The sequence below is a fragment of the Scyliorhinus canicula genome, chromosome 1 (assembly GCF_902713615.1).
Source record: "Scyliorhinus canicula chromosome 1, sScyCan1.1, whole genome shotgun sequence".
NCBI classification, from domain to species: Eukaryota; Metazoa; Chordata; class Chondrichthyes; order Carcharhiniformes; family Scyliorhinidae; genus Scyliorhinus; species Scyliorhinus canicula.
The window spans coordinates 285,810,362-285,822,425 of NC_052146.1; the positions used below are offsets into that span (position 1 = coordinate 285,810,362).

At 46.7% G+C, this 12,064-nt stretch overlaps 1 protein-coding gene across 3 annotated transcripts in view; it reads left to right on the top strand.

The window, feature by feature from the left end:
* Positions 1–12,064, top strand: part of prkd3 (protein kinase D3) — a 513,687-nt gene that overhangs the window by 462,814 nt on the left and 38,809 nt on the right. For all 3 annotated transcript variants that reach the window (XM_038814542.1, XM_038814525.1, XM_038814532.1), the window contains one exon: positions 9,345–9,397. In XM_038814542.1, coding sequence (XP_038670470.1) covers positions 9,345–9,397 — 53 coding nt within the window. The remainder of the gene's footprint in view (positions 1–9,344; positions 9,398–12,064) is intronic.

The following is a 12,064-nucleotide window of genomic DNA, read 5'->3' on the forward strand; positions in this document are numbered from 1 at the left end:
TATGTTTCATAGCCATTTACTGAAGTTCAAACTCTCTCTCTATTTCCTTTTCCTCTCTATCTCTTTCCTTTTCTTCTCTATATCTTTCTTTGCTTCTTTTTTCTCTCTCCTTTTCTTTTATCCTTGATCTGTATCTCCCTTTCTCTTTCTTTTTCTCTTATTGCATATTCAAGCTGCCTTAATTCTTTTTCATGTTCAAGTTGCTTAATCTGCAACTGGATGTTTGCCAATTTTAATGAGTCAGACTGTATCTCAGGCAACTTTAAATGCTTAGCCACCGCCATAATTACCTCATTGTTTCACATTTTGCCAGGTAATGTTAACCGCAATGGTTTTGCCAAATCTAACAATCTGCTTTTAGTCTCTGTCCGTAAGGTACTGCGTGGGACCGTCTCCACCCCCAAAAACTTCAGAGCCTCTGAAAGAGCCATTGTCCACAACACACTCCCTACTTAAACTGAAATACAACACCTGAAAAGCAACCACAATACGCTCACCCCTCACTGTCTTTAAGTTCACTAAGCCAATCCAATAGATAGACTTTTATCCCCCTCGAGCTCCCAAGTGTATCACAGAGTTTGGGCAGATATGCATCACTTTAAATACACAAGGGGTTAATGTAAATACTACAACTAAGTAAACACTAAAGGGAACACCAGAGATATCATGACATGCAGATTTACAGCTAATGAACACATAGAATAGGACCAATTGGCAGTCAAGACACCCAGAGGTGACACTACCACAAGGGGGAAACCCATATAAAAGGACAGGGCACACATGCTCTTTCTCTTTCCACAGGCGACAATCAGAGAGAAGCACGGGCAGATCGGAAGCATCACACCCATCGCATGGCTTAGAGCAGACTGGTTAGTTAGACTGAGTTACTATTGCAAGATTAGCAGGAGAGTCGAACTCAAGTAGGAGAATTGTTAACTGTTCAATAAATGTGTTAAACCTATTTCCAAGTCTGAACCTTCCTTTGTCAGAGCATACATCAAGGAAGCAGCTTATGCTGCATGAAGAAGCATAACACAACAGAGTTCACCTGACCCACAACATTTAATAGATTGTGGTATGGGGAGCACACAGCCCACTCTATAGGTGTGGTACAGCAGAAATGGAAAAGTATTTTTAAGGCAAAACAATGTTTGTCGTTTGAACTCGAAGTTAACCTTTTTAAAACATACAATGAACATTTTAGCAACCATCAATTCAAATACAACCCCCAAAGGATACAACACTAAGTAATCCTTAATAACTGCCCAAACAACATCCAGAAGACAACAGAAACACCTTTTAACAGAAGTACATTAGGTTTACATTCACTACTGAGAACATTTATAATTCTGAATTCATTAAATGATCAAGAGATAGTATTTTCATGGCAGAGAGATCAACAGTACAGTTTCCCTGCCTGGCTTTAGCTCCAACACTGAAAACAAAACTAAACACACCCTGCAGCAAACAGCCTAAAACAAAAGTAAAAAGCTGACAGACAGCCCAACTCCACCCACTCTCTGACATCACTGCAGTAGTAAACACTTAAATGTACATTTCTTAAACACCCATTTCTTAAAGGTACTCTCACATGACAATATGGAGTGTTGTACTACTCAGTATAGAAGGTGTGTGAAGAGATCAGTTCAGTCCCTAAGATGGTCATTTAGGAGTCTGGTAACAGCGGGGAAGAAGCTGTTTTTGAAGCTGTAAGTGTGTGTTCTCAGAGTTTTGTACCTCCTGCCTGATGGAAGAGAGAATAACCTGGGTGGGAGAAGTCTTATGATGCCCGCTTTCCCAATTCAGTGGGAGGTGAAGACAGATTCAATGAATGGGCGGTGGTTTTGCGTGATGAATTGGGCTGTCTTCATGACTCTGTAGTATCTTAAAGATGTGCAGGTTATCTGGAATGACCATGTTAAAATTGACCAGTTGGTTAGGTGGGATTTCGGGGATGCTGCAGGGAGTGGGTTGAGGTTAGGGTTCTCTTTCAGAGGGTCAGTTCAGACTCGATGGGTCGAATGGCCTCCTTCTGCACTGTAGGAATATTCTGTTCAGAGGCATATCAACCTTTAAAACTTCTACTTTTTCTGTAACCTCCGTGCAGAGTGATTTTGCCTTCATCCATCAGGAGAAGTGCCCAACACCCAGTGTTTCTGTATGACAAAACGGATCAGTACTCGACTTGTAAGAAATCATAGATGAGAAGCTTTGCCCTGGTAATATTCAGTCTGCTGTCTCTAATAAAATAACATACCTCAATTACAATTTTTCAAAATTTAAATATATAAAAAACAGTATGGGGGAACAATCTGACTGTGGTCCTCAAAGACTTTACTGGGAACTTCAGGCTTTGTGGCCAATGTGATATCACACACTTACCACGGACAAATCCGTTGTGGCTGCTCTGACAAAGTTCTTGGCTTGACACAACATGACAATACGATGCCTACCGTTTGCTGCAATTAATTGAAAACAAGAGTCTGACGTTTGATTTTTAAAATAAACTTTTATTAAAATATGATTTGGTTGAACTGGAAGGAGGTTGTTTTAATAAGTTGCAATTTAAGATTTACAAAGATGCTGACATTTTATGTATTTAATTAAGTTTTGATGTCAAGCTTCTGGTAATCGCTATGGTCCAATTAATGTTGGTTTTCTTAAGAGAGCTTCACTTTTTTCACCCCTCCCCCATTTTTATTTTTATTTTCCTGCTTTACATTCACACGCACCATTTCCCCCACCCAAGAAAATGCACATTTTATATCTTCCTTCCAGGGCTGTGTCAAAACCACGAAAGAACCAGCTATCCGGAAATAAGCAAGAGCAGCAAAATTTTACTTTTATTTGCATATTGCAGCAATGTTCAGCAGAAAATGGTAATCAGAATGCAGCCTAACCCCCAAGCTACTTTAATGATGAATTCTTGCTCATGTGGAGCCTTCCCAAAAATGAAGTAAAGGACAAACCAAATAATTACAGACTAATAAATTTAATGCCAGCAGCAGAGAAATTGCTTGAATTCATTATAAAAGGCAGAGTACTTGGAAAAGTATAAGTTAATTAGAGAGTCAACATAGGTTTGTGAAAATATTTTATGGCTGTTTAATCTACAAACATTTTTTGGTCCCTGGGATGGGAAAAAGTGGACGATCATTGTCACATGTTTGAATTTTCGGAAGAATCTTGATGAGATTCTGTTCAAGACTTTGTTGTTTGAAATTGCGGCATACGGCATTTGAGACTTATCGTTGAGTGACTAAGGAAACAATTGGAAGTTTAAAGCCAGAGAGCTGAGATGAAAGGGACACCTTTGACCAGTAATGATGTTCCCCAGGAATTATGTTCCTAGATTTTCATTTGTCTGCGGATATAATATGCAAATATGTATATCTGGATTTAGGAATGGAGCAAGATGCCAAATCCTCCAGCCAGTGACAATTCAGCATGGTAGCATAGTGGTTAGCACTATGGCTTCACAGCGCCAGGGTCCCAGGTTTGATTCCCAGCTTGGGCCACTGTCTGTACGGAGTCTGCACGTTCTCCCCGTGTCTGCTTGTGCTTCCTCCGGGTGCTCTGGTTTCCTCCCACAAGTTACCTGACATGCTGTTAGGTAATTTGGACATTCTGAATTCTCCCTCTGTGTACCCGAACAGGCGCCGGAATGTGGCGACTAGGGACTTTTCACAGTAACTTCATTGCAGTGTTAATGTAAGTCTACTTGTGACAATAAAGATTATTATATTATTATAATTCTGCACACATTGGTTGCTGCTGACAAAAGATTTTCTCAATCCGATGCTACTGCACTATTCTTTGGCTGACACAGAAATGGGCAATGTTTGTCTCCCATCCAACAAGCGGGGTAGAGTCGGGGAAAGGAGAAAATAATACTCTATTTGAGGCAATAGCTGCTGTACTGTGATAAGTATCTAAAGGTCAAGTCTTTTAATGAATCAGTGTGGGTGAGTGAATGGGCGAGTGGATGACTGGGTGAGGTGGGATAAGGTGAGTAGTTGTGTAGTCAGTGGAGTAGATGGGTGAAGGGGGTGTGATGGGTGTGGGGGTGTACATTGCTGCTTGTGGAATTACCCAACAGATGGACCTTGAGCGTAATTTACAAGCGACGTTGCACCCGACTTGGTTACGCAATGAGGCTGTTGAATCTTGCGAGAGGCCTCTTGTGAGATTCGTGACGCTTGAGACGTCTCGCGAGATTCAACCAAACCTCGGGAGACGTCACAATCTGGATCTCGCGCTCGCTGGAGAAGATCCAGATCAGCCTATTTAAATAAGCCGTATTTAACTATGTCTGCACCCGATTCTCTGGGGTCCCAGGAACTAATGGCCTCCCTAGCGAGGCCTTGACGAGGCGCCGTGTAGTACCGGTCCACATAATGTGGCCATTGCAGACCCTGGATGGACGGGGATAGGGTATGATGGCTTCCTGGCTCTCCCTCTGGCACCTGAGCACCTTAGCATTGCCACCATGGCACTGCCAGGCTGGCAGGGGAACTACCAATGTGTTAGGGTGGCAGTGCTAGGTTCAGGGCCTAAGCGGGCCATGCCCATGAAAGGGGGGATGAGGAAGTATGAAGGTTGGGGGGGGGGGGGGGGGAGTATGAAATAGCCTCATAAAGGTTGGGGAGTTAGGGGTGGGGACCTTGATGGAGTGGGGTTGGGGGGGGGGGGGGGGGGGGGGAGGCCTGAAAAGGGGGGCCTTCAGCGACCACATAGCCGGTGTCCTCACTTGGCGGTGGGATGTGGCATAATGTCGATGTGTTGGGAGGGTGACATTGCCCATGGAACCCTCAAGCTCACTGAGTTTGGGGCACCCTTTCATAATAGCGGCCTGATCTCTGAGAAGTTGATCTGGCCAGCGAGTTCAGCTCCCCAGAAATGCAAACATTTCTAAATGTGGGCTTGACCGGGGAGAAACTCCCCAAGGCCCAAAGAATGAGGTCGATTCTCCCAAAACATTTCCAAGTTAATTTGTGGTGGGTTTTTCAGGGAGTTTCCTGCTAGCTCTGCCGGCGAGTTCCCCACTGCTATTCAAAGTCACTTTTTCAGGCCCTCGGGAGTTCTCACTGGTTTAGCCCACACTTAGAATTTTGTTTCGCACTGGGGAACTGAACTCTGATATCGGGCCGCCATTTTGAAAGGGTGCCCTGATTCCTAATTAAGCATGTGGATCCCCACAAGCACCACCCATGGGCAATATCACCCCCACACACATGGACACTACCCCACACCCCCCAAGTGAGAACACCCTGTTATGGGGTCCATGGGGGAACCCTCGCTTCAGGCCCGCCCTAAGGCCCCTTACAGCATCCCCTCCCTTCCAGGACCCCCACTCATTACCCCTCCAAGCACCCAGAGGCCCCTACGTACCTACCCTGCACTCCCCCACCCTTCAACCCCCCCCCCCTCACCCTCATTTCATGGGCATGGCCCTCCCCTCGGCCCCTGACCCTTGGCAGTACCGCCCTGGCACTCGGACACCCTTGCACTTCACCTTGTCACCCGGGCAGTGCTCCTGCCAGCTTGGCAGTGCCATCCAAGCAACTTTGCAGTGTCATGGAGGTATTGCCAAAGTACCAGATGGGCAGTGCTGAGGTGCATGCGTTCCAGCGAAGAGGGCCAGGGGACCACTCTGCACTACCCCTGACCACCCAGGAGTCTCCGATGGCCCGGGAGACATTTGTGTGGACCAGTGCTGAACGGTGCTCGACTGTAGCCTCCCTGGGGAGGCCGGAGAATTGAGGGTGACCGCCCAGGTACGTAAGTAGGTTTACGACCTACTTTCGCAAGCGTCACTTGCTCCGAGTTATGACCCGGATTTATTGTGACATTGGAAGAATCCCACGAGGCGCGGAGGATGTCGAGAGGCCTGCAGGGGAAACTCTCCTGGGATTCTCTCCAGCGAAAGCACAACGCGGTCACGGGATTCATCCAAGTCCTGCAAGACATCCAGGTCGTAACCCAGACCAAAGAGAATCGTACCCAATGACTCAGTATGGTTGAATAGCGGTCTGAATGTCCCACAAAAAAACAGCGTGAAACAACCTGCCAAACTCACCCAAAGGGTACAATCTTCCCAAAAGGGAACAAAGTCCCCCAGTGAGGGCATTTAGCCGTGTGTTTCCCAGCACTCGCAGTGTCGAGAAACACGTGGCTATTCAACGCGACCTGCTTTGAATAAAGGGCCTAAACGGGAAATGCGTGGGAGTTTCTCACCGGTTTAGCCCACACGTAGAATTTTGTTTACCATTGGGGAGCTAAACTCCGAGACCGGGCCGCCATTTTGAAAGGGTGTCTTGATCACTTGATTGAGCTTGTGGGTCCCCCGACAATAGAGAACTGCCCATCGGATGTTTAAATTTCCTGAGCAATGCTTACATTTCTCTGCATTTTGGGACTTACGCAGTGGAGGGGGTAAGTCCAGAATTTTCACTCATTGACAATGCCAGATCTCTATGGGCAGGATTCTGCCGAATCTCCCGATGGCCCGACGCCGGCGTAAGAAAATGGCACGAACCACTCTGGCGTCGTGCCAACTGGAAGTTGCCGAATCCTCTGCGCCGGAGGGATTGGCAACGCACCAACCGGCGGCGAAGGGCCAGCATGAGTTAGCACATGTGCAGAACCGCTGCCGTGGTTCCGCACATGCGCAGAACGGCTGGCGTATTCTTGCGCATGCGCAGGGGGATGTCTTCTCCGCGCCGGCCATGGCGGAGCCCTACAGAGGCTGGCGCGGAAGGAAGAGTGGCCCCACGGCACAAGCTCCTTCCGCAGATCGCACCAGCCAGGTCCCGCCATGTGGGACCATGTCCATTTCACGCCAGTGGGACTGGCCAGAAACTGACGGCCGCTCAGCCCAACGGGGGGGGGGGGGGCGGCATTACCAACGGCCCACCACCTTCATGGCTCACGCCTGAAAACCGGCAGCTGGTGTCGGAGCGGCGGGGCGGGATTCATGCTGTCCCCTGGGATTCTCTGACCCGGCGGGGGTCATGGAATCCCACTTTATGTTTCCAAGTTGGGACGGTGTGTTATTTGGAGGGGAACTTGGGAGGTGGTTGTTCCTTCTTAGATCTCCTGGCACACTTATAAACTATGGCCGCGATTCAACTAAATAGGAGCAAAGTCCCAAAGTGAGCGTGTTTAGCTGCGAGTTTCCAGGCACTGACAGCATCACTATACGATGCCACTTGCATTAAATAAGGGGCCTCAGCAGGGACTGCCCCGTGTTCCCAGTGCCACTTGGGCACCTTGGCAGTTCCAAGCTGGCAGTGCATTGGTGGCACCAGCAGAGCCAGGATATCACCCTGCCCTAAGGGCATGTATGTACCTGAGGGCCTCCGAATCCCTGGGAGGCCGCCACGAGTGCTGATCTGTCTGGTCCCCTTTTGTGGGTACCAGTGCTACGTGGAACTCACCTGAGATCTTTGAGACGAAGATGAGTCCCAATGCCTTGGCTACCTCGGGAATCAGCACATTAAAATGAGACTAGCTATCTCACTCTAATATGCAGATTTGCAAATAAGTGGGCACAATGGGCAGGATTTACAATCTAACCCAATCTCGCGAGGTGTTGTGAGCTGGGTAGATCCCTGGAGCGGGATCTCCCAGCTTCTATCGGCCACATTGCACTGAGCTGCTATTCGGGTGCAGCGTGGCTGTTGGATCACACCTTTAACTTCTATCCACACATTATAAGCTCATTGTTCACTTTCTCTCCTCTCCCACTCTTGTACCAATCTTCCAGCTCTCCCTTATTCATAATTATTTCTTTGTGCAAACGTAAATGCTGTAAAGCATACTGATAGTAGCTTATTTTATAGTTGAAATATGAGGCTCTCTTTGCAAATTTCCAAGCTCAATCGTTCTTTGGTTGGAGAAGCTATTTGAAAATAGGTGTCTTCTACTGGCAGAAACCTGGGAATAGATCTCCTGTCTGCTTTCAAGGAATAATTTGTGCTGAAAGAGGGATTTAAGGATTTGATTTTTTAAAAATACCACCTCCTGATTGTACAAATCACACTACAGTTTGCAGATGATATCAAGAAGTTTGAAGATGATACCAAGTTAGGTGGGAGGGTGAATAGTGATGAGGATGCAGAGATCCTACAGCATGATCTGGACAGGTTGGGCGAGTTGGCAAATCAATGGCAGATACAGTATAATTTGGATAAGTGTGTGAGGTTATTCACTTTGGAAGCAAAAACAGGAAGGCAGATTACTACCTGAATGGTTGTATATTGGGAGAGGGGAGTGTGCAGCGGGACCTGGGTGTCCTTGCGCACCAGTCGCTGCAGGTAAGTATGCAGGCGCAGCAGGCGGTAAAGAAGGCTAATGGTATGTTGGCCTTCATTGCGAGAGGTTTTGAGTAGAAGCAGGGATGTGTTGCTGCAATTATACAGGGCCTTGGTGTGGCCACACCTGGAGTATTGTCTGCTATTTTGGTCTCTTTATCTGAGGAAGGATGTTCTTGCTCTTGAAGGAGTGCAGCGGAGGTTTACCAGACTGATTCCAGGGATGGTGGGACTCTCGTAGATGAGGAGAGATTGACTAGGTTGGGATTGTTCTCGCTGGAGTTCAGAGAAATGAGGGGGGAGACTTTTAACAGGACTAGACAGGGTGGATGCAGGGAAGATGTAAGCAATGATGCGTGTGTTCAGAACCAGGGGTCACAGTCTGAGGATTCCGGGTAAACCATTTCGGACAGATATAAGAAGACATTTCTTCACACAGAGTGGTGAGCATGTGGAATTCATTACCACAGGAAGTAGTTAATGCTAAAACTTTGAATCTATTCAAGAGACAACCAGATATAGCACTTGGGGAGAATGGGATCCAAGGCTATGGGGAGAAAGCAGGATTAGGCTATTAAAGGCTTGGCATTGGATGGGCTCGAAGGGCCAAAAGGCCTCCTCCTGCTCCTATCTTCTATGTATCTATGTGCAAATCACAATTTGTGCATGTTCGGACATAATTACTTCAAAGGTAGCTAATTGTGTTCTGAAATAGAGGAACAAGCGAGGAACCGGGTGTCATTAAAGCAGCAAGCATTTAAGAGTAAGCTAGCTAAAAACATAAGAGAGGAATAGAATGGTGGGTGGATAGAGTTAAATGAAGTCAGGTGGGAGGAGACTTGGGTAAAGCATAAAAACTGGCGTGGACAAATTGGGCTAAATGGCCGCCTTCGTGTTGTACAATTTATGTAACCCTCTATAACAGGTGAACAGTATTTTGAGTAATCCTGATAGCGTAAAAGTAGTTCTACTGCTGAATAATCTTAATGGAACTTTGCTCATTGTCTGTCTTTGCCATTCATCCCACAGAAGACGTGTCTCTCAGCATTTCAGTATCTAACTGCCAAGTCCAGGAGAATGTGGTAAGTCAGCCTTTATTCCTCACTAGTGCTCCAAAAGTTTACAATTTAAACCAGGAAATTATAGGCTACTTAATATAAACTAAATTGTTGATAAAATAATAGAATCTGTAAATACAGGACAAAATTACCAGCACCTAAAGAATGAGTCAACAAGGCCAGAGAACATTGCTTTTCTAATGGTCTTGCAGAGTTCTTTGAAGAAATTAGCAGGATGACACGGTAGCACGGTGGTTAGCATTGCTGCATACGGCGCTTAGGACCCGTGATCGATACCTGTCCCGGGTCAGTGTCTGTATGAACTTTGCACATTCTCCCCGTGTCTGCATGGGTATCACCCCCACAACCCAAAGATGTGTAGGTTCGGTGGATTGGCCACGCTTCATTGGAAAAAAAATAATTGGGTACTCTAAATCCTTTTTTAAATTTGAAGAAATTAGCAAAGGGTCTTGGGTAAAGGAAAGGCAGTGGTTGAGGTTTGTATGGGTTTTCAAAAAAAATTTGACACGATGATTGTTGGTGTAATTTCTATACTTTTAGGTATTATAATTTAGACTTCAAAAGTTAAGAAAAACAATATCGTAATGCACTCGAACAAATGTGGGTATGACATGATGATTAAGATATAGATAAGTCAGGAGGTTATGTAGGTAAGTGGCTCCCAAACTGGTGTATTACTACTGGGCGGCGAATGTGGAGAAGGTGCGGAGCTGGGTTGGAATGGAGGAGAGTTTGTGCAGGGGGTCGGGATTGAAAGCACTAGCAACAGCGCCGCTCCCGATGCCCCGGGGGAATACTCATGGGAGTCCGGTAATAATAGCTTCATTGAGAATTTGGAGGCAGTTGCGCCAACACTTCGGGTTGGGGGCAGGGTCAAGGGAAATGCCGATTCAGGGGAACCACAGATTTGAGCCAGGGAAGTGGGATGGAAATTTTCAGAAATGGGAGGATAAGGGGATTAAGAAGCTCAAAGATTTGTTTCTTAGCGGGCGCTTTACAGGATTGAAGGAGCTGGAAGCGAAGTATGGGCTTGAGCAGGGGGAAATGTTTAGATACATGCAGGTTCGAGCTTTTGCCAGAAAGGAGATACAGAGCTTCCCGGTGGAGCCGGCCTCCACATTGCTGGAGGAGGTGCAGATGGCAGGGGGACTGGAGAAGGGGGTAGTGTCGGCAGTTTACGGAGCTATTTTGGAAGAGGAGAAGGCACCACTAGAAGTAAAGTGGGAGGAAGAGTTGGGAGAGGATATGGAAGAAGGGTTCTGGTGTAAGGTGATCCGGAGAGTGAATGCCTCTACCTTGTACGCGAGGTTGGGCCTGATACAGCTGAAGGTGGTATACAGAGCACAGCACACGAGGGTGAGGATGAGCCGACTCTTTGAAGGAGTTGAAGATGTGTGTGAACGTTGCGGGCGGGGGGGCCCGCTAATCATGTTCATATGTTTTGGTTCTCTCCAAAGCTAGAGGATTACTGGAAGGAGGTTTTTAGGGTAATTACTAAAGTGGTGCACGTGAAACTGGACCCGGGCCCCTGGGAGGCCATATTCGGACCAGCCAGGGTTGGAAACGGGTGCGGAGGCAGATGTTGTAGCCTCCATCTCGTTGATCGTCCGAAGGCAGATCCTGATAGGTTGGACAGCAACCTCTCCACCCTGTGCCCTAGCGAGGCGGGGTGGACCTGTTGGAATTCTTGACTCTTGAGAAGGTTAAGTTTGAACTGAGGGGAAGGATGGAGGTGTTCTACAATTCATGGGCATTAAGCACTTTCAAGAACTGCATAACATCGAACATTAGTTGGGGCGGGGTGGGGGGGGGGGGGGGCTGTGTGTGTTAATGGCGACTATGGGTGATCCCTAATTCCTTTTTGTTATTTGTTTGTGTGAATGTTTGGGGTTTGGTGGGAGGATGGGATCGTTGTTATTGATATGCGGATTGACATATTTGTTACTGATTATTGTTTATTGTTGGTGGGTATAAATTTGGGAGAAAATGTGAAAAAGGAGGATAATAAAAAATATTTTTTTTAAATGTAAGTGGCTGAGACAGTTCAATGTGGACGAATGTGTATGATGCCGAACCATCTTTAGCTACTTCATCAATTACCTTCCTTCCATCATAAGGTCAATCGTAGGGATGTTTGCTGATCATTGCACAATATTCAGCATCATTTGCGACTCCTCAGATTTTGAAGCAGTCCATCCAATACAGAAAGACTTGGAAAAAATGCAGGCTTGGGCTGACAAGTAACATGCATGTCACACAAGTGCCAAGCAATGACCATCTTCACCAAGAGAGAACTTAGCCATCATCCCTTGACATCCATTGGCATTGCTGTTGCTGAATCCACCACACTCAACATCCTGGGGGTTATCATTGATCAGAAATGATCTGCATCAGCATACAAATACTGTGACTACAAGAGCAGGTAAAAGGCTAGGAATCCTGCGGCAAGTAACTCACTTCCTGACTCCCGAAAGCATGTCCACCATCTGCAGGTCAGAAGTGTGATAAAATACTGTCAATTTGCCTGAATGAGTGCAGCTCCAACAACACTCAAAAAACTTGACACCATCCAAGACAAAGCAGCCCGCTTGATTGGCAACCCTTCCACGAGCATTCATTCCCTCCACCACCGACGAGCAGCGGCAGCAATGCATACCATCTACAAGATGC